Below are 25,394 nucleotides of genomic sequence, written 5' to 3'. Positions count from 1 at the left end.
TTTTTTTAATTCAGTTGTACATGGCACCAAAATGTATTTACTGAGGTCCAGTAAAAAGATATTGTGCTAAAAACGTCTTACTACTCAATCACTAGTGAGTGAACTATATACTATAAATCTCCACCTTTGGCCAGCACTGCAGAGTAGGCGGTTCAATGCACGAAGAATGTGAATCGCCAAAAAGAAAGTGAAAGTAGAGATTTACAATAAAAAAAAGATTTAAATATTGATCTGTTTCTCACCCACACTTATATCACTTCAGAAGGTATGGTTTCAAACACTGGAGTCGCATGGTTTACTTTTATGCTAGATTTATGTGTTTTTCGGAGCTTCAAAGTTTTGGACACCATTCACTTGCATTGTATGGACCAACAGAGCTGAGAAATTCTTAAAAAATATTAGTTTGTGTTCAGCAAAAGTAAGAAAGTCATACAAATCTGGGATGGTATGAGGGTGTGTAAATGATGAGAGAATTTTTTTTTGGGGTGAACTGTGCCTTTAAGACCGTAAACAAACTGTAGAGCAGTGCGTTTTCAAACATAAAAATGATAAAATAGTTAAATAACGTCCTCAGCTGACAACTGTTAAGAATCCGAAAATGACAATAAACATGAATGTTTCGCTTCAACTACCATGGGAACGTGCAAAATGGTTGACGAGCAAAAATCAAATCAAAGTTTTCTGATGGTTTGATCACTGTTTACACTGTTGTCACAAAGACCAGTGAGCTATTTCAGGACACTTATTTCAGTGATATCTTTCAGGAAGATGGCCTTTTTTTTTTTTTTGCATACCTTTGCATGAAAGAATCTCTTACAGCACCTTTTAATCACAGTCCCTTATGGCGAAAAGACGTGTGAAGATTGTGTGTGTGTGCGCGTGCGTGTGTGTTCCACAGAAGAAAAAATTATTTAGCTTAAAAGTGAAATTAGTTAAATGTAATGTTAATAATGACAGTATTTTCCTCTTACGGGTGAACATTTAAAGCCATCAAATGTAAGATCATAAACACCAACTAGCCACTCTGATTTTACATCTTAAAGGAATATTCCGGGTTCAATACAAGTTAAGATCAATTAACAGCATTTATGGCATAATATTGTAAGTACCTCGCTGTAATCTTGATTTTTTAAGAAAATGAGAGACAAGTTGAAATTCTTTTCAAGTGGTAAACAATATTATGCCACAAATGCTGTTTATTGAGCTTAACTTGAATTTAACCTGAAATATTACTTTAAGAAATAGTGTGCAATAAAAAGAAACTATTGCTTTATTGCATTTTGATGCAATCATGTCTCTATTGCTCTTTCAGGGTCATGATACTTGCAGTCTTGAGGGACATGGCCACACAAGTCACGTTTAGCCACCTCCTCCAAATCACTGAAAAAACCAAGACCAAGCAACAAATTAGTGGCTGATTTTCCAGTTGATGGTCTGAACCTCGGCCTCTTGTCTAGCACTGAGAGGTCGGGCAGAATGAGACTGGTTATCCTGAAATGGAGTACACAGACTTTCATTGTACAACACAAGGCTTAGTATTGTGAGGCTGATTGGGATGAGCCTCTCCTTACCCAAACCAGCTGATCGTTTTACCATAGCATTACTAACAGCTGTCAGGCACCTAACATTATTAGGTAAGAAGAAAAAAAAAAAAAAGTGTGACATCAGTGTTTATCTATAGGCCTTGATTTAATCAGAGCATACTGTGATTTTTATTCTTGCTTAATTGTTATTACATTTGTAATCATGCTAATGTTTATAATTTATGTCTGATTGAGGAAACAATCTAAAACGTAAGTATTTTGTCTGTTTTATTAATCATTCATGTTTTACTGGTTATCGACCATCAAATAATTGTACTAGTTATTAGTTATCAATAACTTGAAACTCAAAGACATCTTGCACATGCAAGACAGACATTGGCATTGCATTTGTTGAGCATCATTCCTTTGCGGGTGCCAATATATATTAAAGATGCAATTAAGAGGCAGCTGTTAGATATAAATGTTAGATATGAGTCTGCAGACTGAATGTTCCCGGCCAAGTCTCGATTACTTGGTAACGTAGTCACTCAATGCACTATGCATGGAGGAGAGCTGATCCAGCCAGACACCCTAAAAGTGATTTGAGTCCATTAGGTTTTTACATTTATGCCAATCTGTTGTGGCGGTATATCTCCAGAAACACAGATCGAGTACTTCAAATAGGAAAGCTTTTTGTTAGTAGCTTAGTTTTAGCACAATAAACATAATATATTCAAAGCATATATATATATATATGGGATTTCCCTCCACAAATGTATCACTTTCATTCTTCCATGAAACACAAAAAAGATGCTATGCAGAACGTTTGCCTCAGCCACCATTTACCTTCATTCCATCATTTTCTATGCATCTTTATAAACCTTTATGTTCTCTATGCATGCATGTGAATCCTATAGACCTGTATGTTTTTTAATCATATGAAACGGTCACAACATAAATCACTTGCAACAAGGTTTGCTTCTATATTTTATCCAAATAAAATTATGGTTTAAGCCCTAAAATGCATTCATAAGATGGATGTAAATCCCTTTAGTTGCTGGGCAATGCATCAAACAGATTTGTTGCTTTGACCACCTCTCCCAGTTTGTGTGGCTCATACTGACCCATTTCACTTGATTGGACAAATGGTTTGACTTAGTAAAAGTGGAATTTTTGATGCGGGATATTACTGCAAATGTCATAGCCAGTCTTTGTGATAGATAATGGTCACTACATAACCACAACTGTTCCATGCAAGGTTTGAGAACTTAATGTTTGTATGTGGTAGATGTTAATACTTGGCAAAAGAAAAAAGACTTGGTGGTTTAAAAAAAAAAAGTGCTATTAGTTTTTTTTTTTTATCATGATTTAGTCATTTTGTTTCAGTTAGTCGTGATTAATCACAGACTTTGAAAGTGCGGTTATATGGCACTATATATTCTTTTCCAGTGAAAATACATTTATATTCACCTTAAGAACACTAATATAAATATTTGTTTTCCAAACAAAGCCCATCACAGTATAAAGATAGAAATGCACTAAATTCAAGTCACCAATTCAAATATAATTAAGCAGGAGTTAGATTTATTGAAAGAACTAGTCTCCCCATTGGTTACATATTAATTGCAAAAGACATTAAATCTCAAACTCTAATCCTCCACAAATATAAATCTGCTGGTAGACTGTGGCTATGCACTTTGCTACAGTAATCATGAAATCACATTCAGGAGTCGCATCAGGGAGTCAATGCCAGTGTCAAGTGCCACTTTGAACTCCACATGAAAAGCGCTTGCAGACAAAAACATATTCAGCATTTTTGTGATAGTCAATACTTGACATGCTTCTGTGGTAATTAAAATGCACATTATATTGGGATACAGTTTATTATCATCCCCTTTGGTCCTAGCTGGGCTTGTTTTGTACACCAAATAGCATTAGGTGCTCTCAATTATTTGATCACAGGTACGGAAGTGATGTGTCATGAAGTGTAATGATTCCGGGTGGAAACGTTACAAAGATTCCACCTATCCAACAAGTGTTCATAGTGGTTTGCTACATTAACAGTTAAGAAGAAAGAACCGGTTAACTGAATGCATTAACTTGACTAGTGTCAAAACTTGGTGTATGAGATATTGAGGCTATCAAAAAGGAAGTTCACTAATTTGCAAGGGAAATGAGCGGACACCCATGAATTAGTGAATGTCAACACACAAAAGCTTGCAAAACCAAATTAGTACCATCTAGTTATGCTGTCCTAAGAATAAACATTAGATTAATAATCTTGACCAGTCACTTTGTGTACAATACAATTTGAACTGCTAGATTTGAGAATAGGTGTCATTAACGCGATAGAAAACTTGCATTTTAGTACAAGTTGAACACCACATAGTTAATGAAGAGTTGCAAACAAACCACAGTCATGCTCAAACCTGCCCGAGTAAAGACGCCCATCATTCTATACAAAGTGAGTGATGCAGCTCTTATGAAACCAGATTAAGGGCACTTTCTGGCTCAATTTAGGATTAGATAGCAGACTCCGCCCTCTCGTAAATATTTAGACATGAAACAAGGTAGTGCAATTCATAGGAGGAAGTCAGTGTCAATATAACAAGACAATTTAAGTTAATGCTTTATTTAATAAGTCACTATATTACAGCTCAATATAAAATCTGAAATCTTTTAGGACAAACAAAAACACATACTTGAAAAGTTGCATTACAATCTCACATGGGCCCCTATCAAATTGATACAACACACAAGCATACATAAAGAACAGTGTAAGTGGGAAATAGAAGGCACGCCATTTTGCATGGACAAGTGCACAAGAGCAGCATTAACACATAAAATACCCCTCTTTAAAAAAAAAAAAGGCATGGGCTGGAGATTAAGAAGGTATAGAATTCTGGCTAATAAGAAGAACAGAATTACCAGCATTCCAATTCTTCAGCTTTGAATGACACGTTAAGGGTTTTCAGAACAGATGGATGCTCTGCTGAAACGGTCAGATTTAAGACTAAATACTCCCATAGCCATTTAACTTTAACTTCTGGAAAGAACCAAAGAGTTGGTGTAACTGCCAAGACTCTTGGGCAAGAAACCCTTATGATTGCGGAGAGGAATCTACAGCCCTTTCAGTCCACTGCTATGCCCCATCAATACACATTCCAACAGTTTGAGAATTGTCCACAATACTACAGAAGGAAAAACACTCCTATCTCAACAGACTACCTCCACCAATTTCTCGCTTGTAACGATTTGTGAGGTGATCTGCCTGGACCGTGAGCTTGGATAAAACAGCAAACAGTCCACGGAGGTGGAAGTGGAATTGGCCCTCTAGGTCTGAACCGTCCTCAGCATCTCCCTTCACCTGCTGCTGTGGCTCCTCCTGCTTCACAGCCATCTCCAGGAAGCTGGCACTGCCACCCATCTCCCTCTTCAGCAAACCCCACTCCATGTCGTTCTTAATGGACTTGAGCAGGAGGTAATGCTCATACATATCCCTCTGTTTGATGGGGAAAGCGGGCTCGTTGTTGTTGTGACTAACAGGGGGTTGGCTTTCCTGTTCCACAAGAGGCACGTCCCGCAATAAGCTTGGCACCATGATGGTCTCGTCCATGTTGTTTGCAGCGGCCATGAAGCGGTTCATGACGTTGAGCAGCGAGTGCTTTTTGCAGTGTCCGTCGTTGCTGAGTTGCATCATGAACAAGCTAAAATAAATAGGTTGGACTGCATTAATAATAATAATAATAATAATAATAATAATAATAATAATAATAATACTACAACAACGACTAATCTTGCCAAGCGACAAAACTACCTCACATAGTAGTCCATGCAAGCTGCCCATCAATACCCACAAGCGAATAAAACACCAAAAATGCAATCGATTTCAAGTCCGTTAAACGTTATTTAAAGCACTGTTTTGAGAAAGCTTGAGAAAAGCGTGCCGAATATAACACTCGTACATATGGGAAGCATCGCTTAATCCGACCTTGCAATGGCTACACAATAAAAAGAGTTTGAAAGCATCACATCCAAATGACTAACCTGGATGAAACTGGATTTTGGAATGGAATAACCCAAAGGCAAAATATACAAAGGATAATGGCGTTGACAAGGATTCCAACAGCACCAATGGCGAAGAAACTTCCCTTCTTCTGCGACTTCAGGCGTCGACCGGTACAATTTATACCATTTACGTCATGCGGGGATGGGTCACATGTCCAATGAGGTACAAAGCTGCAATTGAATGATGGGTAATCGGACCAATTGCGCGTCACCATTGTATATCCATGTAAATAACCATCAGTTCGTTCAACGATTTAATAATAATAAAAAAATCCCCCATATTTCATATATATTCGTTAACATATCCTACCTCTTCTTCAATACATCAACTGCATTTAGCTGTATATTAAATATTCGAACAACATTATTTTTCTATTGTCCATTTCCCTTGTTTTATCTGTTATATCGTATTTTTTAATGTCTCTATTTGTATACACGTTTGTATGTATGTAAAAAAAAATTGCAGTTTCTTTGCACTGGAAGCTTCTGTCACTTGACAAATTCCTTGTGTAAGCATCCTAAGCAATAAAGCTCATTCTGAGTCTTTACACCGAAAAGGTTAAGCCATTTTTCCGACATATACTTGGTCAAATACGCTGCTGTTTACTGCAGCAACACCTTTCAATGTTAGTGACGCTTTGCGAATCGGTTCGAACAAATCATTAAAAAGAGCCGGTTCAGAAGAGCCGACGTCACTGTCAAGGAAATCTAATACACCTGTATTTCTGTACTTGTATTTAATCTATTTTCTAACTAAATCTAGTCCCTCCACACTGTTTAACTCACCGGACAGATTCGGTATAATAAAAGCTTGGTCAAAAATCGTGACCGATACAAAAATGAACTATTTTCTGTTACTGTTTAATTTGTGTCAGAAATACAAGGCTAGCTGTCGTTTTGTTATCGATCAATTTAAATAATTTTTTAGCTGTAATTCTGTTTTGTAATTTGCAATTATGAGGTCCAACCCAAGTGGCATAGTACGTTTTTATTCTAAACAAAGCAACAGCGCCATCTAATTGTCTTATGTCTAAGGCCTCTCTGCTTAAGCAACAATCTCATACAAAAAACAAGTTTATTTTTCCTAGGAATAGAGTTTCTACAAAAAAGAACATCCGACTATTGACAATATAGTTGTCATAAATAAAAGTGAACATGCCCAAAAAGTAATTCCATTGGCTGACAAAATGCATGATGGCTTATCTGCCTTAAAATGAGTAACAATAATATGCACATGTTGGAAGAGAAAAAGGATAGTTTAAAGCACATGATTTTCTTTATAAATGCAAACACGATTAAAAAAAGAAAAACACATGTTGTACCAAGGAGTTGATATTTCCGTTATTGTATGTACATTTTTAATATTGTGAACTGACAAACATCTGTGACTGTTTCACATTTTGTAGACGTATCAAAGTTAAAAAGAGACTACTATTTTTTTTTTTTAGCTCATCACAGTCATGGCATTCTGCAATTTATGTTATTACTACACTATCACAGCTACATTAATAATTGAAGGCTACAAATAACTACATTTTCACAAAAGCAATCCAAACTTAATGGGTCAGATTTTTTCTGTAACAAAAACAAAATATCAGGTGATAAGGCCAATAAAAAAAAAAACTTAATATGCAACATACTGGGTTGGATATAACAGGATCTCAAAAGGCCATACAAAATATTGTCTTGAATGATCAAGTTTTACTCAAATATGTCCTTTTTGACAAATGTTGAGAAAGGGTTCAGGTTTCATGGAGAAAAAAAAAACTTTACTATCATTTTGGCTCTATGTTAAGTTGATGCATACAGTACGCCATCTGCTGCTTAGCTGACTGAGTATTTCTGGTTTAACACTGGGTAAAATGTATGCACGTAATACAAACATATGTGCATCTAACCATAGTTATATTTACAGTGTGACAAAACAACTGAAACAACTGCAAAATTGTCCTGTTCCTCAGAAGTGGGTACCATCCATTCAATCTAGCTAGCAACAAGAAATATTGTTAAAAAGCAGCGAGAAAATCTCTAAAATGAAATGCTTAGCTAAGGCACACATAGAAAACACTGAAACTACATGATTTCCCTTTGTGTCAGGTTCAGTCCTTGGTGGTCTTGAGATGATATCCTGTAAGGAAGCGACAGTAAGAAGTGCTAGATAACAAAAACTAGTGATTTAACTGCATTTTGACATGTTTTCATGGATCAAAATGAATAACTAGGTGACTTCAACATTAAATAACACAAAATATACAATAAGAAAATATACCTGTGGTGGAGGATTACTACACCATCTCATATTGGTTGTTAGTGATATAGCGAGACAGACAGCATGCCAGGAATATTCCAATAAGCTGATGAGGAATTACAGAATTACTTTTAAAAACTTCAAAAATGTGTATTGTTGCAGACTAAAACATTCAAAAATACTTGACAAATACCTGGAAGAAGGCTATTCCAAAAGATATTCCAGCAATAATTCCAAGATTAGCCTCCAACGTGGTAGTCATCAGAGAGAAACAGCCCTGCAAGGAGAATTTTCATTTTACAATGACAGATATTTCTTATTGAAGTGTGTTCTTTAGGGAGTGTTCTGAAACAACCAAGTTCTTACATGCTGGTACACCACTGCTGCAGCCAGCTTGAGATCCTTCAGTTCTACATTAGTGCAATTACCACCAGCAGTCGCATTACAGCAACTTTTGGGGATGCCCTCTCTTTGGAAGTAATCTGTGTTTGCCCAGCTAGTGTAGTTCTTTTCTCCGCAGCATTGCAGCTACAATGGACAGAATAATATAATTCATGACAGGGAAGGACATCATTACAGCATGATTCCACATACTGAAGAAATACCACTCTACTAACAAACATGTTCATATTTTTTAGCCATTGCTCTATGAAACAGATAAAAACAAACAAATATATCCTTACTGTTCTCTGGATCCTGTCTAGATCGTTGCTTCTGATGTCCGTACCAGTGTAGGCTGATTCTGCACTTTTATAAACATCTTGCAGTACTGCTTTAATCTAAAAGGATTTAATGGTTGAAGGTGGTGAATGACATAAGAAATGATATATGTAAAGGCTCAAGAATGAATAAATTACCTCATGTCTAAAAATGAAGCCGGATATGCCTGCCACCAGTTCGGCTAAGAACACCAGTATCAGGAACATAGCATACTAAAAAAAAGAAAAAAAAAAGTAGGAAATACAAAATGGGAAAATGTTTAAGAAACACAATTACCACAAAAGCTTTGAAAACATGTACAACTTCTCAAGTCTCAAAAAAAATCAAGTTTCACACATGGGTGTTTCTTCAACTTTCCACAAGTAATTTCATGTCTAAGGGGATGATTTTTATTCAAACGAACAGGTTTGAATAAAGTCACATTAAAACTTTTTACTAGGCCGTCATCATTTATTTTTGGTACCTTTAAATGCCTTTTAATGTCGTTCAATATGAAATTATGAAGATCCATTATTAAACACAAAAGTATAGCTTGTTTAAAACTAAGATAATCTAATCAAGGAGTGAAATACCTCTTGTTGGAAAATTATTTCTATTAATTTTTCAAAATGAACGAATGTCCCACAGTTGTACTGTCATTTCCACCACACCAAACAAGTTTTTCAAAAGTTAGAATACCTGTATACTCGACAAAAGTGTCAGCGAAGAGTGTGTTTAAAATAAAATGGAGACATTTGATGTTTGAAAAAATGAAAATTCTAGGTAATTTTCACTTGTGAACAGATTTTTATTATTGCGCGTTATTTCCAATCAAGCTGTACTTTTGCCAAATTGTGCAAATAGCATGAAAATATTTAATTGTTTCTATTTAGAATACATACTCTTTTGTCTTGCTAAATCCAATTAAAAAGCTAAAATGATAAGACATTTTCATTACAGTGGTGTAAAGTTTCATAACTTTGACATAAGTGTCTTGTGTACATACACTGTTGGACATTGTTAGAAGTAAAATTAATAAATAAATAAAAAAAAAAGTGTGAATTTTTTAAATGATGCTTTACTTATAAGAAGTCCACTGTGTTAAAGGGACAGTTCTCTAATCATTTACTCACGCTCATTCCATCCCAGATGTGTATGACTTTCTTCTGTCGAATACAAATTAAGATTTGTATTATAAAAGAAGAGCATATAAAAGGCAGCATAAAAGTAATTTACAATATAAGACACTGTATTCTGAATTCTTCAGAAGCGATATGATAGGAGTGGGTGAGAAATAGATTAATATTTAAGTAATTTTTTTACAATAAACATTTATAGTAAAAGGGTATTGAAATTTTGATCTGTTTCTCACCCAAAGTGATTGTATAACTTCAGAAGACAATAATTTAACCACTGGAGTTTACTTTTATGCTGCCTTCAAAGTTCTGGCCACCATTCACTTGCATTGTAAGGACATACAGAGTTGAGAAATTCCTTTCTAAAAATCTTTGTGTTCGTCAGAAGAAAGTTGTACACTTCTGAGATGGCACGAGGCCGTGTAAATGATGAGAATTTTCATTTTTGAGTGAACTACACTTTAAACGTGCTTGAAGTTGAAGAAACACCCATTTATGAAATCCATCACTCTCAGTGCTTAGATAGTTATCTTGTGATATCTCTCTAGAACTGACCAGTTTCAGCATCCATGGACTCCCACGGCAGGTCGCAAAGCAACCAAACAATCCAAAGATGATGATCATAGCTCCGGTCCCAATGAGGACATATGGTGCATTGGTGCCCTTGTCTGAACTCAAGAGTAGGTCGAATTCCAAATTAACTTTCCCCCATACTCCAACAGCCAACAAGATCACTCCTGTGAACTACAGAGAACAGGCAAAGACTCTCAGACACATTCAACAGGTGTGCGGTTTATGGATGGCCTGAAACACAAAATGATTAAAGGCCTGTGCCTCACCACAATTCTCAATTACAGCCTTGCAAACAGTGTAATTACACTTTTTCATCTACATACCTGCTCTGACAGTTTTTAGGACATTTAATATAAAGGGAAAGCTCAAGTTGTTACAACTGTCCTAAACAAATATCAGCCTTGACCTACAGTATAAGAACTGATCAAAATAACTAAGGGCACTAAGTCTGAGTCTTGGACTATGACATTTAGGGGTTGTAGTATGACCGTCTAGCCATCTGTCTCCTGCCTGCTGGAAAACACAGTAAATAGCAATAAATGGTCCAGCTAGAACAGCTGCATCGGACTTTGCACTGATTAAGGCCACGTTTGATTAACATTTTATATCAGTTTCCACATACAGTTTCTCTTTATAAATCAATATATTTGAAAAAAAGACAAAAACAACTAACCTTTCTTTGCATGGCACAAAAAGCTGAAAAGTTTTCTAATTTTCTACAGGAGAATCAATATCCTAAAACTGAGATTTCACTTCATAACAGCTTTGAAACATTGAAGGTTTATTTAGATAAACGGTAAATTAATTTATTACCATTGAAACATCAATTGATTTTTAGGTAAACAGTAAATTAATAGACTAACATCTTTAAACGGTAAAATAATCGATGGACAACTTTGAAACATTAAAGGCTTACTTAGGTAAACGGTAAATTAAGACGGTAACTTGACTTCGACAGGATCAGGTCATTTAAGTCTTTTGATAATCAAATGATACATGAATAGAAATAAAAACTTAAAAAGCTAAGAAAATGTATCCTCTCTTATGTTTAAATGAGGGGGGAGGGGAAACTTACGCAAAATCTAAACTCTGATCCAAACTAAGCAGCACAGCTGTTCGTTGCCCATTGTTCGGAGTAAGTTAGCTGTGCAGATAGCCGACTCGCGCTAACAGCGAATCTGATGAAAACATACAAACTCACCCAGAAAATCAGACTGTACGAGACGAGAAACGTCTTCAGACACGTTATCACGGGTTTGGTTTGCAGCCGTGCGGATGGAGGAGACATTTTTGCGTTTGTTTGTCCAGCTGATGTGGCTGGCAACGGGATTTCTCGATGAAGACTGCTGGAGGAAAAGTTGCGGTTTGGAGTGTGTTGAAGTTTGTTTGGGAGCTGAAGGGTGAAGATGGTGCTTTTCCCGACAGGAAGTGCTGTTTGCTAACATAAAGGACTGATAATCTAGTCTAGGAAAGCTGTAAATAGAACAGAATTAAAATACCGGATGATTTAACACAATTAGAAAATAATTACAAGAATAACAAAGACATTTCAAGTTTAGATATTTCTGAGAAATTTGAACACGTGGAAATGTGTACTTTAAGCTACGTGTGCATTCAGGGGCGTCACTAGACCACTTTTACAGGGGCACGTGCCCCAGTATAAATCTGCTGTGCCCCAGTAAAATCTCAAGCTTATGTTTTAACAAATTACTTTATTTGTCAGTGCATTAATTTAGATTGATAATCCCAGAAAAAAAATAAATGGATCCATCTATATGCAACGCAGTAACCCACCCAATGATGCTTGTAAAACAACGCAGTTTAACCGAAAACACAAATCTGATGCATGCGCGCAGAAATCCATGTCTGTGTGGCGCGCGCCTCTGTGCTTGCTATAACCAAAGCCACTGCAGTTCGCACAGCCACACACGCACAATCCAGGGGCCGCACCAGCTATGCGTACGTTACAACTTAGCTTAGTTGTGGCTTAAATGGGCACTAAGTCAGAACTTACACACTTCTAAATATTTGAGCATTGCACCATTAAACTTAGGTAGAACGTAACTCTACTTATAAACTAACTGTTTACAGAAGCCTCCGACCAGGAGTAATGGTTGGAATAAAAAAGCAGACTCATTTAATGACGTCAATGTGCTCATGTTTTGCGTGATAGTCATCAATCATTTCGACATATATGATGTTGGCATTTACACTCGTTTACATTTACAAAAGAGAGAAAAAACATACCTTTAAGCGGCTCTTCAGCAGGAAACCGTTCAAACGGTGCAGTTTTCAGTGTGCACCGTCCAGTGTCAACATATACGAAATATATAGGATATTAAAATTAATAAATGTCTATTTTTCCAGCCTGTTGTATTAGCATTTATGTATCACCCCTTAATTATTTTAGATACAGTAACAGTATCTGATTCCTAGATATTGTTATTTACACAGGGCAAATATACTATTTATTAAATCTACTTTTATTACGTATAGTATTTGAATGGGGATATAATTTATTACAGCGGACAGTTACGACCTACTAGTTAAGTCTTGCCTTAAGAACAGGTGGTGCAACCAAATTAAGCACAGACTTCGCTACAAACTAACTAGTAAACCCTTAGTGTGAACTTCACTTCATAACTTAAGTGAGAATTTACACACGTCTGGTGCAACTCTGCCCAGGTGTTGACATGCAAGTCAGAATTAAGGTAGGCTATGAAAACATGATGAAACTAAAGTAAGTTTCTAAATAATACAGATGATCTTATTTGACTCAAACATTTTTGCCTCCTGTAGATGGAGATCAGAAAATTCTTTGGACTAAGGGATAGGAAACGGAAAGGACAGATGAGTTTGAGGGAGGTAAACAAACTACATGTTAAACAAACTACATCACCAACCGTCAGAGTCAGGTTTCAGACATCAGATGAAAAAGGCATCAGGTCTCAGGATAACTCTGTTAAGTCTATGGAATTGCAGAGAAAATAAACACATTTTTGTGTTCTATAGTACTGTCTTTGATTGTGTAAGATAACAATGAATCAATCTTTTGGATATGAAATGTATTATTTAATTCGCTAGTGCTAGTTTAGGACACTATATAAACAGTTGGCAGGAACAATGGCTGCTGTGTGCTAATAACCTAGTGACTAAAAAGGACTATAGTTTGGCTTGTTTTGAGTTGTTGTTGCAAGTAAACTGCAAGCCTGATGTTGGATTATGCAATTCCATAGACTTACTTTACAGAGGTTTTCCTGATGTTTAAAGTGTAATATAGAAGAATGCAAATGTGCAAGAAATTTTTCTCCTTTTTTGTTATTTGCATATACAGTGTTTGCATTTAGAACATGTTGAGAATTTTCATATACAGTATGTTGAAGATACTGAAATAAATGTATTCATAAAGATTAATATCTCTACATATTACCATTCTCAGGACTTGTTGCAGTGTTGGAATAGTGGGTTAAGCAAGGGAAGTTCTTTCAAGAAAGAAAAAAATTGATATGAGTAAGAGGGGCCTGTGCCGCAGTAGAGCTTTATGTCTAGCTACAGCCCTGCTTGACATACCGGTAAACATACCATAGGTGCTACAATTCTAGCAAAAATGTACCATCAGTTGTTTATTTTATTTTATTTTTTTACATGCACCATGAAGTATTTGAAGTATTACTTGAATATGCCAATCATACAATTGCATGTAACAAATACCAAGTTAACTGGTATGATGGTGGAATATACCAGTTAAAACAGGGGTGGGGAACTATTTTGCGGACACATCGTGCTTTAAGAAGTGCATATGGCGCCACATTGTATTCCTTTTGAAATACAATGGTTCGATTTTATTCTTTTAACACCAGAAATAGTTGTGTACTCAATTTTCTGAAGTGTGTATGTGACTATTGGGACCATTCTGCAATTGCCTAAAGTGTTGAATTGCTCTACGAAGGTTCATACCTTTCTATCAGGCATTATAAAAGCTTAGCATATTTATAAATTATGTATTTTACCACCTCTACCTGGTCATTTTTTATTCAATAGAACACTCTCTACATCAGGGATCTGTTTTAATAATAATAATAATAATAATATAGAACTTTTCATGTCTACCAAAGTGTGCCAGTTTATTTATTATCTAAACATTACCCATTTAAGCGCTAAAAGGGTCATGATGCGAGTCTCGTCAATGGTTGGTTGGCCAATGGTTTGGCTTTGCATTCAGCAAACAGCTGAATAAAACAAACTGCGTGACTATGATAAATGATCATTGCATTGCACAAATAAAAAATACATATTTGTCTCTCTCTTGCATTTGCTCGTGTTTCAATGATTAGGCCTACCCCTCCGCGTGTCAATTATGCCGAGATCTATGTTTATATTTTATTAAAGTTCATCACTGAGAAGGTTTTCCTGCAAATTTAGTAGCACCAAACAGCAAAAGCAGCCTCTTTTCCTTGAGCAGAATATCGCACAAGAGTTCAATACGTTTGTTCAAAGGGGAAAGCGAGAGTGCACTCCCATGCATGATTACCAGACTGAACAACATTAGGCAGAATATTTCCAATTTGCGCAAGTATTAATCTGTAATTGGGCATCTCTAATCTGTCAACCCTGAGCATGTTAAACACTTGTTGAGGTGCATTAGGTCCCAATGAGCTTTTAGAATAAATTAATCGCAGACCAGATTAAACAATGTGGAGGGTTGTAAATTGCCAATGTCTGAGTTAAAGGGATTGTTCACCCCAAAATGAAAATTCTCTCATTATTTACTCACCCTCATGCAATCCCAGATATGTATGACTTTCTTTCTTCAGCAGAAAACAAAAAGATTTTTTTTGAATATTTCAGCTCTGTATGTCCTTACAATGCAAGTGAATGGTGACCAAAACTTTGAAGCTACATAAAGCAAATAAAGTCAGCATAAAAGTAATCCATAAAACACCAGTTTTTTAATTAAAGTCTTCTGAAGCGATCCAGTTGGTTTGGGTGAGAACAGACCAAAATATGCTCTTTTTGACTGCCAAGACTACTGGGGTCTTATGGATTAATTTGATACTGCCATTTATGCCGTTTTTGGAGCTTCAAATTTGGTAACTATTCACTTGCATTGTATGGACCAACAGAACTGAGATATGTTTCTAAAAATATTTGTTTGTGTTCTGCAGAAGAAAGAAAGTCTTAGATGTCATGAGGGTGAATAAATTATGAATACCGGTAGTTCCTTTTTGTGTGAACTATTCCTTCAAAGGCAACCATAATAGATAGCCATTATAGACCATAAATAAACAATAATAATAATAAAAATGTCCTGTGTCATTTTAGTGTGGCAACCCTGCATCATATAATGTATGGCAGAAAATGAGCAAACGATAAGGGAATGAATAGTTGATTAATAAATAAATAGGCTATTTAAAAAAAGCAATAACAAATGTTTAGAACAATGTGATTATTTTTAAACACTTCTTTAGAGCTTTCTTGCTTAAGTAATACCCTAATGCATTGAATAGAATTACAGAATACTGAACTATTAATTTGATATAAATATGTTCTGTTGTCAAATGCAACTTTTAGGGACTTTAAATATCAAACAAACTGTGCTGCAACTATTAGTAGTTGCAGCAAATGCAATTGAATAATGAATGCATTTGAAATGGTAGTTTTTGTTGTTTGCAGTTTTGGAATGTTTTTTATCTTATCAACAATTAATTGAATAAAAAAAACTATATATTTTCTTTAATTGTGTAACATTTAATTTTCTCTACCACAAGATGGTGGTATAAAACAAATAGCCAAAGGAATGCAAGTGCATGAATTAATTATGCACATGAAACTACACAATGCTCTTGTACACTTTTTAAATATATTTTGTCTTTCCTTGTGCCACTTAAAATATGCCTCGACATTCTTCCAAATAGGACATGATCTTTTCGAGAAATGTGATCCTTGGGTTTTGGGTACATCTTATAATGTGTATTTTAATTTTCATCAGTTATTTCAAAAGGATTACATTGGAAATGATGATGGGATGTCTAATGAGATTTAGTAAGTCATTGGCCTTCCACACACTTAGACTTCAAAAATAGTCATTTATTTTTAAATGTAGATTTATTTTATATTATTGTATAGAGCTGGGTATTTTTATGTGTAATTTCAATATTTGAAAAAAAAAAAAAAAAACATATTTTATTTACGGTTTACTTTATTTTAAAGCAATGCATAATAATTGAATTATCTTCACAGACTTTGGAAAGTAGGCTGCTGTTTTTTTGAGCAAAACGTTCAGTCCAAGCAGAGACTGGAATGGAGCTTGTGTCACTTTAGGAGATCAAAACGGCAAAGTAAGTAACCATCAGCCATACAGATGCCTGGGTATGTGTGTAGTATTATACATGCAGAACAATTGAAACAACATGATTTGAATCTAGGAAAAACCCAACCTTTGCAATTCTGGAATTCTTCACCGTCATAAATTAAATGGCCCAGGCATCAACATTGGTCAGAAAGGCCCCTCAGCCTGACCTTCTGAACTTCCACACAGAGTTAAAGCAGACTATCAGATTTGCACAACTCGAATACTAACACATTTCATCTTAATCAGGAACATTCTACTCAAAGTCACAGTACTTTAGCGATTTAACCTTCTAAAATGTACAGAATGCATTTAAATCCACGATTTATACAAGACCTAGTCTTGCTAGGTAATTCTGAAAATTTCTTTGAAATGTGGTAACTTGTATAACTGACAAATTAATGATTATAGCCTGATATACCTCTTTAAAATGTGTGTAATGTTTTATCCATGTTGTATAACCAATGAATTGTATTTGTAACCAGGGATTTTCATGTTTTGTTACCTACACGTACAATATTAATTAAAGAATGTCATGTTTAGTATGTAAACGCTCGCTAGGTTACATGGAGGAAGCTGATGACAACGAATATCTTGTCTCTTGTACCATTCTCAAGATATAAAAGTTCATGATTAAATATGCACTATCTTGAGCCGGAATTTTGTAAAAGAATCTGAAACAAAGTACCATAATCCAACTGTTGGAAAAGACAGCCCAGCTGACCACATGACTCTGAAAAGTCACTTCTGATTGGCGCAGGACACCTTTGGGGGATGCGGCCGATTTCAGTTCAAATGTTTCCAAACATGAAGAACACTCTTTCTTCAGTCGCTTCTCTTGACTCTCCTGCTCCGCTGACTGCTCAGACTTCGCCCTGACTCTTCCCTCGTAGTCTTCTCTGGATCTTGTCGGAACCAGATCCATGCCATGTGAGGTCCAAGGAAGCTCGGGATTCAAAGTCCCGAGGAAGCCTCTCATTCTCTATAGTCCATGAGAAGGCCTTGCTTCAAAGCCAACCTCATCATTCATACAGACAATAACTCAGATCTTACAGAGGTCCAAAACATAGACAAAACGAACTTTCGACCAAGAGCCAAGAACCAAGCAACACAAACAAAGCAAGGAAACACCACGACATGCAAGTACATCTCCAATATTGTGCTCAAAGTACTGGTGTATTAATTAAATAATTTGGGTAATCCAATAGCAAATCGATGTAGACTCAAATAAGGTTAAATGGATATTAAGGCATTGTCAACAGACTCCATAAAGTTAATTTTCACTGTATTGATCATTTATTTCACATTCAGTCACTCTTCTCACCAACCTGTCTTATGTATTATGTATATATGTGTTAGATTAGATTTATGTTTAGAATAGCAATAAAGTTTGTCTGTATTCAAAGATGAATGACTGGTATATTTGAATAAATAATCTCATCCCTGCTTCTAAAAGATTTTGCTTCAAAGCTGTACCTAAATATGTGTGATATTATTTTCAATAAGCCATGAGAATAATATCGCTCCAATAAGTTAATTAATCATAATTCACTTATTAAAGCTAATTCCTTACAGTAGAAATTATGATTTTAATGGTGGATCTAGTTATTTGTCATTTATCTAATTTATAATGGTTGTCGAACGTGACTAATTACGTTATACATTTCCTTACCTAATAATGTAGAATCAGGACAGTTTATTTCAATTCACAGCTCACATATTTCAAGACGCTAAATTCCCTTCTAAATTTAGCATACCAAATACCCTTAAATATAATGGTGTGAGAATGAGGGCACGTTAACGGTTCCCTTCTAAATTCATCAGTACCAATGTGGTAGGTAAATGGTATATATAGCTAGAACATGTTGAAAATTCACAGTAGAGTGCTTTAGATGTGTAAACACAAGACATGAGGAGCTAATGTCTGCCTGTTTCAGTTTTTGTATAATGCTGTCTACTTCTATCCCCAAACACCTCATTGGGGGAATTGGAGCATGAGAGGGATTGCTAACCTGACTTCATGCTGCAGATGGTGAGCAAAAGGCAAATTCATGTAAGTAAATTCATGGCAGTGAAAAATGTGTATATTTATGTGTTTGTGCATCACCGATGCTGCTTTCTGTCACACGTTAATTAAAAGGTTAATTCCACCAAGTCATATCATGGGTCATATCATCAGATGCCTTATAGTTTAGAATCAAAATAGCAAAACAATTTGGCAGGCTGTTTAGTCTATTTACCGTATTACATTGTTACTGTAAGGCTCAGAAAAAATTAAATAAAAGTGGGAATTAGTGCAGAAAAAAATACAAATATATATTAAATATTTTCAAATGTCAATAGCAAAAAGAAACCTGTATTTGAACATGCAAAGCTTTGTTTTATGTTTCAAATGACATAGCTATAATAAAATCCTGGGGACAAATGAAGACTAAATATTAGAGTAAACTGCATAAGCAGAAATCAATATTGTGCATTGTTTGTGTATTTAATTTTTGTATCTGGAAACCTTATGTGAGGTCCTCTTTCACTCAAACTAAATTAGATTTAAAATAAACAGCCATTTACCCAACACTAATGGCTATAACCTTTCAGTATGGTTGAGTGAGTGAGGGAGCCTTAATTGTGTGTGATTGAAAATGTGTAATACTGTATGCACAAACACCATTGATGTTCTAAAGTTCCATAGCCACTTCACTGGCTCCACTTACACAAACATATCCTCTCATAATTTCTCTCACAAGCTCACATTCTCTCTTCCTCCAGCACATGTCCTTGCACACTTTCTCCCCCTCTTTCTTTCCCACACATCTGTACAGGGTTTATGATAAGTCAAGAGTCCTGCTTGTGTTGTGCCAAGAGCATAGGGTCAGATTTCTGCTTTATACCTTGCCTCAAAGCTCCACTGCTTTATTCAGTTTCACATGAGGTCTCACTGGAAACTCCCTGGAGTTTCTGTATATGATGGAGTGTCAAGGATTAATTTGTGTGTGTGTGATTGGGGTTTTAGGTTAATTAAATTCATTAAAGTTAATTAAGAAAACAACAATTTTCTGGCAAAACATTTATCCTTTGAAGTTTGCAACTGCCAATCCCTCCTTATGTTACAAATTTACAAGAACTTGCAATAAACTCAAGCTCAAATATGGTTGAAGACAGACTCAATTCTGTGGACATGAGATGTAAACTGTCTGGACCCTGAATATATTGGTAGCACTTTACATGAATCTTACCTTTGTTATGGGTTTATAAACGGGTACATTAATGGATAATAATTCATACACAAATGCCTTATAAAACATTAATATTCAGTCATAACGACATGCTTTCATGCAATACCTGCAAAATATTTTAATTCATGTGTTATAAATGATTAATAACATGTATTTAACATTAGTAACCTATGAAAATGTATATCTTAATGTAAAGTGGGCAGATGTAAAGCATTTATTAAGGAGTTGTCAACATTAGAAACCTGTACATAAAAGCTCAGTATGGTTTATATGCTGTGAATTAGTATTTTTTTTTTTTCAGAGGTTAATAGATTTTTTTCCCACTGTTTTTAACTATTGTTATAGTCATTGACAATAAAGGCTTTTACTGTATTTTTGATCTGGAAGTGTGCCTTGATTTTCCTTTTTCTTTTTGGAACACAAAGCAGACAGTTGGAAAATGACATAAGCCCTCATATAAGTCTCACTATAAAAATATATTGTTAATAAATAATTTATTAGGGCATAACACTTTTTTTTTATTCCAATAAGTTTGAATAAGTGTATTTATTAAGCATGTCTAACATATACATTAAAATGCTCATTATTTGTTAATTATTGGATGAAAGTGCCCCTTTTATGCAGTGTGTTGTAAATGATTTATAATGCATTTGTAAATAACTTATTAGTCATTAATTAACCCCTTTACAAACCCCAAACCCAAGGGAATATGAATGTAAAGTGTTACTATCATAGAATATTCATGTAGCAAAGACAACTAGGCTCTAATCTGTATTTAGTGTGCTGTTTTATGCTCCACGGTAGGACACACAAACAGTACTCTCTCATCCCCCCTGACGCACACCTAACCAATTGCCCACGTAAAACAGTGTGGCCAGGTTACACCTATTTCAGTTGTGCATTTTAGCCAATGATGATCAAAGCCTGGATAATGATATGTGCCATAAACGTTTGCGCTCTCATTTGGAAACATCTAAAGCGACATACATTTTTTTTTGAAAGCACAGTAATGCAGTAAAGCATTGGGACATTTGAACTATGCACCAGCTTTAGAAGACTTGTGAGTTGATGACTTTGCCCTCGCGGATGTCTTGTCTCGCAGCGCGTAAAGTGCCGCGCGCGCAAGAGAGGCGCACCGTCTATCGAGAGCGCGTGAATCAGATCGCGTGCAAAAGATAAAACCCAAAGTACTTTAACAATACGGTCGCGTTTGTGGGCGATTATCACTGAGAAGGAACCGAACAGCTCGTCAGGCGTAAGACACGCATATATTCCCATACACTGAAGCGCATTAGAGGCGCGCGAGCTTAGGCAGCTCATTGTTGTGTGGTTAATTCTGTTTGTTTTAATCACAGGGACTAAGTCTACGGGGGAAATGGTTCTGTAAAGGGCCCGGCCATCGGACCTTAATGCAACATCTTTACCGCTTTGTTAATGTAAGTGTTGACGGAGGGTATCATACAGGAGATGGCAGCTCTCATGGCTTCAGGACTTTGGTTTGTCGCTCTCAGCTTGGCGGGTAAGCAACGTTCCTTCTATGGATTACTTATGATCAAATGTTATTGCCATTAAATTAAAGCGTTTTAAGAGTTATATTCTGAGGTTTAATAACACTATTTTTTGCACTGACTGTATATTTAAATGAAATCCTAATTAAATAACACTTAAATTACACAGTTAATGTTGCCAAATTATCTGTTCTCACATAGGATAAGGAGATACTGTAAAATGAACTTATGATTATTTGATTATTTATGATTGTTTATTTGATTATTGATTATTTATGCATTCTTGGTTGGTGCTTCTAATAATTTGGGACAGTCCATTATATCTAAACACAAGTAATGTGACATTATCATTTAAAATCACCAATCAGTCTGGCATGAAACATAATGTATATTAGTTAATAAATATGGCTAATAAAAATGATTTACAATGCCTTATCTCAACATATACAGATACAGTGAAGTCAGACGGTTTCAAAAATATTAATATATCATATCATATTATAATATATCCAGGTTTCCAATGTATTATCCAAGAATGAACTCCGTGTTCAAGATTAAGAATAGTTTAAGAATGTACTTTTGAAAGACCCATATTGAATGACCATTAATCTGAATATTGAATCGTTATATCATCAAAGTGTGACTGCCCTTTATCAAGGCTGCATGGCCATGTGCTGTCATGCTCTCAAGGAAAAGTTTTGAAGGGTGACCAATGAGTATGTGTGGACCTTGGGCATGTGCACATTTCATTATTATAGCTTGTTTCTTTAGGATTGTGTGTAAATCTGATTTCAGTCCATTTCAGGGCATGGGTGGTAATAGTTTGTGTGTTTGTTGTAGTTCTTGAGGCATGATTACTCTGGCATAACTCTGATTAGATCTTTTGCTCAGTGAGTCAGAACTGTAGAGAGGGTCTCAAAGAAATGTATGAATGCACGCACCCAGATAGAGAGAGAGAGAGAGAACAGAATTAGAACTTAAGAGAAGTCTTGTTTTGCATACTTCAGATTGCTTTGCACTGCGTAGAAAATTGTATTTAGTCATTCAAAGCTTAAAGTGATCGTTCACCCAAAAATGAAAATTCTATCATGACTTTCTAACCCTCATGACTTTCTTTGTTCTGTGGAACACAAAAGGAGATTAGTGCAAAATGTTGGGGACCGACAGCCTCAGTCACCATTCACCTTCAATGTATGTAAGTGAGTATACCTTCTGCCTGATGTCTCCTTTTGTGTTCCACATAACAAAGAAAATAATACATTTCTTCATTCAGTTTTAACGTACTTTCATGAAATCAAGCATCTTCTTTACATGTATTAATTTAGCAGACACTTTTATCCAAAGCAACTTACAAATCAAGGAGTAAAACAACAAAATGTATTCATCCTAGGAAGACAAGAGGAGTGCCTAAATTCTAAGTTCCAGAAAAGTACAAAAGTACAAGCTAGTATAGAGACATAGGCAAGACTATTAGACAACAGAATGAAAATCAAGACTTTTTTAAGAGTAAGAATGAGTAAGTACAGCATTTATGGAAGAGTTGTGTCTTTATAGATAGAGACTCAGTGGTTCTGATAGATTTTGGAAGATTATTCTATGTAGGTACACTGAATATGAAGGTTTTGGAGAGTGATTTTGTACCTCTTTTTGGTTGTACCTGATGTGCCGCTCCCTCAATTACTGCAGATTTTTACACTGTAAAATGTGATTTTGTATTTGTTATCATAACTTAAAATGTTTGAGTTAGAATAACTGCCCTGGATTGATCTTGTTGAGATTACTCAATTATCCAAATTTCTGTTGGCTTAATTTGAGATTAGTTATTAAACTTAGAAAAACTATTCAGCTGAAATAAAACAATATAAGTCAAGAGAACTTGTAGGGAGCGACAGCTGTGTCCCTAATATGGGTATTGTATAATAACTACTCAAAAGTTAGGATTTCAATCAAATGACAAATTAGTTTACTGAAGATGAAGTGTTTTCCATTCTCCACAATTCCAATGGCAACAGCCAGAAAGGCAGGTTACAGATGAGTTCAGGGAGTGAACCAACATAAAACACAGAATTTTGTTTTTATTGGCATATGCAACATTTATTGTTACAGGTTTTTCTAAGATTCTGATAGGTTACAATATGAAAACATATTCTACATCTGCCTTCAAGCAAACTTGAAGTCTTTTATTGACAGCTCTTTTCAGTGTAACATAAAGTATTAGCTTTTCAGCACAATTTGCACCCACAACACAAACTCAGCCGCGTACGTCTCTCTCTCTTTCCCCTCTGACAGTCTGGACTACTTTTTAATCTCCTACAGCTCTCACTGAAACACTGAACAGCTGTTAGAGATAATTTCCCACACGTTTCAATCATTACCGTACTCCATCTCGCTCTCCACAGACATTGCTCGGCCATACCCACATCACCACACACGTCTATAACTAGATAATTTAGACAGGGTAGCTTGTGTATTATCTTTGCTGCAGCCTTTCCGTGGCCTTGGTTGAAATGCAGGTCTCACCATTTGAGAAAACATTAGGGACAGGAACAACAGTCCAATACAAAAGCCAATATAAGGAATATTTAAGCTACACAAAAGTTGTAAAATAAACGTTTAGTGATTAGAAATTGTTCTGTATATATCAGGGGTGTCAAATATACAATAATTTGCAGAAAAATTAAATAAGTAATGTTTGAAAACGTTCACATTGGTTTAGCCTGTAACTTGGGTAAGATGTATTCTTACTATTATTTTATTAGCAACAGCAGAACAGATAAACAATTAAATTTGTGGTGTTGCATGTAGCTATGTCATAATTTGCATTATCAGTGGAGTTTCTTTTAATTACATTCAGCCCTCGCAGGGTCATGCGTATCAGTGAATACCAGACATGTCTCAGGGTGACACAAGTTCCATGGCCACGCATTCCCACAGTGAAGTTTCTTTCATGGAAATAATGACAACATGGACAGGTCCAGTTTTAAAAATTAGATGTAAATACTGTTGCATTTTTTCTGTCCCATTGAACTGTTAATCATTTTAAGCAGGTTTCAGTTCCTTGGCGTTTATGTTCAGTTTCAGATGGTTTATTGAGGCTAAAGCTCCAGCCATAAATCGAACGGTTCTGTCTTTTTCTTGTAAATATTATTGTTCGAGTTCCTTCAGCTACTTGTGTTTGTATTTGTGATTTAAATCCTTGTTTTTACTTTTGTTCAGAGTAAAATTAACACGCACCAATCCACCAAATGTGGATATTTTATACGCTATGGTGGGTTATTTCTGTGGCGTGCGACTTATAAAAATCTTGGAGTGACTTGACAAGAAATGCTATCAGACATAAAGACATGTGTTTGAAGAAACACACTTGATTATATTTTGAAGATGAAAGAATAAAGCCGTTGATGCATATCTGATTCACTCTGTATTCAGAGGCGCTCTGTCGCCCATAAGCACAGCGCTTCTCATAGAACACACGCATGCAGAATGCTCACTGTTTCTGTTATTTCAGTCATCTGAAAATAGTTTGCAACTGCAAGAACAGTGTCATGTAACAAGTGATAGTGAGGCAAACAGATCCGAGAGCAGAGAAATAGTTCAAAGATTTTTATTAACAGCAAACATGAGCAATCACTGGCTTGAGGAACAGATTCGTAGAATCCTCTGCTGAAGCTCAGTGAGGGGCAGAACAACACCCAGCAGAGAGGGGCGATCTTAACTCCCGACACGTGGGCAGAGACGAGGTATCCTCCGTGGAAGACCAGCTGACACGCAGCAAAACTGGAAGGCAACCACACACCTGATATGTGGGCAACCAACAGATACATGAGACAGGACCAACTAGGCAGGAAGATTGAGGTTATTACTCAAAATCACACAAGGGAATTAATGTAGGCATGAACAAACAAGGGGCAGGTGCAGCTAAAAGTTGGCATAATCAGCATTCCCAAGGAAACAATCAGGGTTCCCATGGATACGCTGATTCCACGTGCCAGCAGCACCTGAAACACATGAGGGCAAAATCATTTACACACTTTAAACAAAACAAAGAGTGAAGGAT

The 25,394-nt window shown here is 35.8% G+C and overlaps 3 protein-coding genes across 3 annotated transcripts in view; 1 reads left to right on the top strand and 2 right to left on the bottom strand.

Moving 5' to 3' along the window:
* Positions 1-3,096: 3,096 nt before the first annotated feature.
* On the bottom strand, positions 3,097-5,703 carry LOC127659879 (mid1-interacting protein 1-like). Its single transcript, XM_052149837.1, has 2 exons — positions 5,571-5,703; positions 3,097-5,230 (listed from the first exon to the last, which is right to left on the bottom strand). The coding sequence occupies exon 2, from the start codon at positions 5,221-5,223 to the stop codon at positions 4,735-4,737; it is 489 nt and encodes a 162-aa protein (XP_052005797.1). The 5' UTR covers positions 5,224-5,230; positions 5,571-5,703; the 3' UTR covers positions 3,097-4,734.
* Positions 5,704-6,907: 1,204 nt separating this feature from the next.
* On the bottom strand, positions 6,908-11,673 carry LOC127659922 (tetraspanin-7-like). Its single transcript, XM_052149914.1, has 8 exons — positions 11,449-11,673; positions 10,230-10,418; positions 8,697-8,771; positions 8,523-8,618; positions 8,206-8,367; positions 8,033-8,116; positions 7,861-7,945; positions 6,908-7,719 (listed from the first exon to the last, which is right to left on the bottom strand). The coding sequence occupies exons 1-7, from the start codon at positions 11,533-11,535 to the stop codon at positions 7,877-7,879; spliced, it is 762 nt and encodes a 253-aa protein (XP_052005874.1). The 5' UTR covers positions 11,536-11,673; the 3' UTR covers positions 6,908-7,719; positions 7,861-7,876.
* Positions 11,674-20,976: 9,303 nt separating this feature from the next.
* LOC127659775 (neuronal acetylcholine receptor subunit beta-2-like) overlaps positions 20,977-25,394 on the top strand; it is a 34,558-nt gene continuing 30,140 nt past the window's right edge. Inside the window, exons 1-2 of the mRNA XM_052149730.1 lie at positions 20,977-21,084; positions 21,185-21,348. Of these exons, the coding sequence (XP_052005690.1) occupies positions 21,297-21,348 (52 nt within the window). The 5' untranslated portion in view covers positions 20,977-21,084; positions 21,185-21,296. The remainder of the gene's footprint in view (positions 21,085-21,184; positions 21,349-25,394) is intronic.

Source organism: Xyrauchen texanus, chromosome 19, assembly GCF_025860055.1.
Source record: "Xyrauchen texanus isolate HMW12.3.18 chromosome 19, RBS_HiC_50CHRs, whole genome shotgun sequence".
Lineage (NCBI taxonomy): Eukaryota > Metazoa > Chordata > Actinopteri > Cypriniformes > Catostomidae > Xyrauchen > Xyrauchen texanus.
This window is presented reverse-complemented; position numbering and strand designations above follow the sequence as displayed.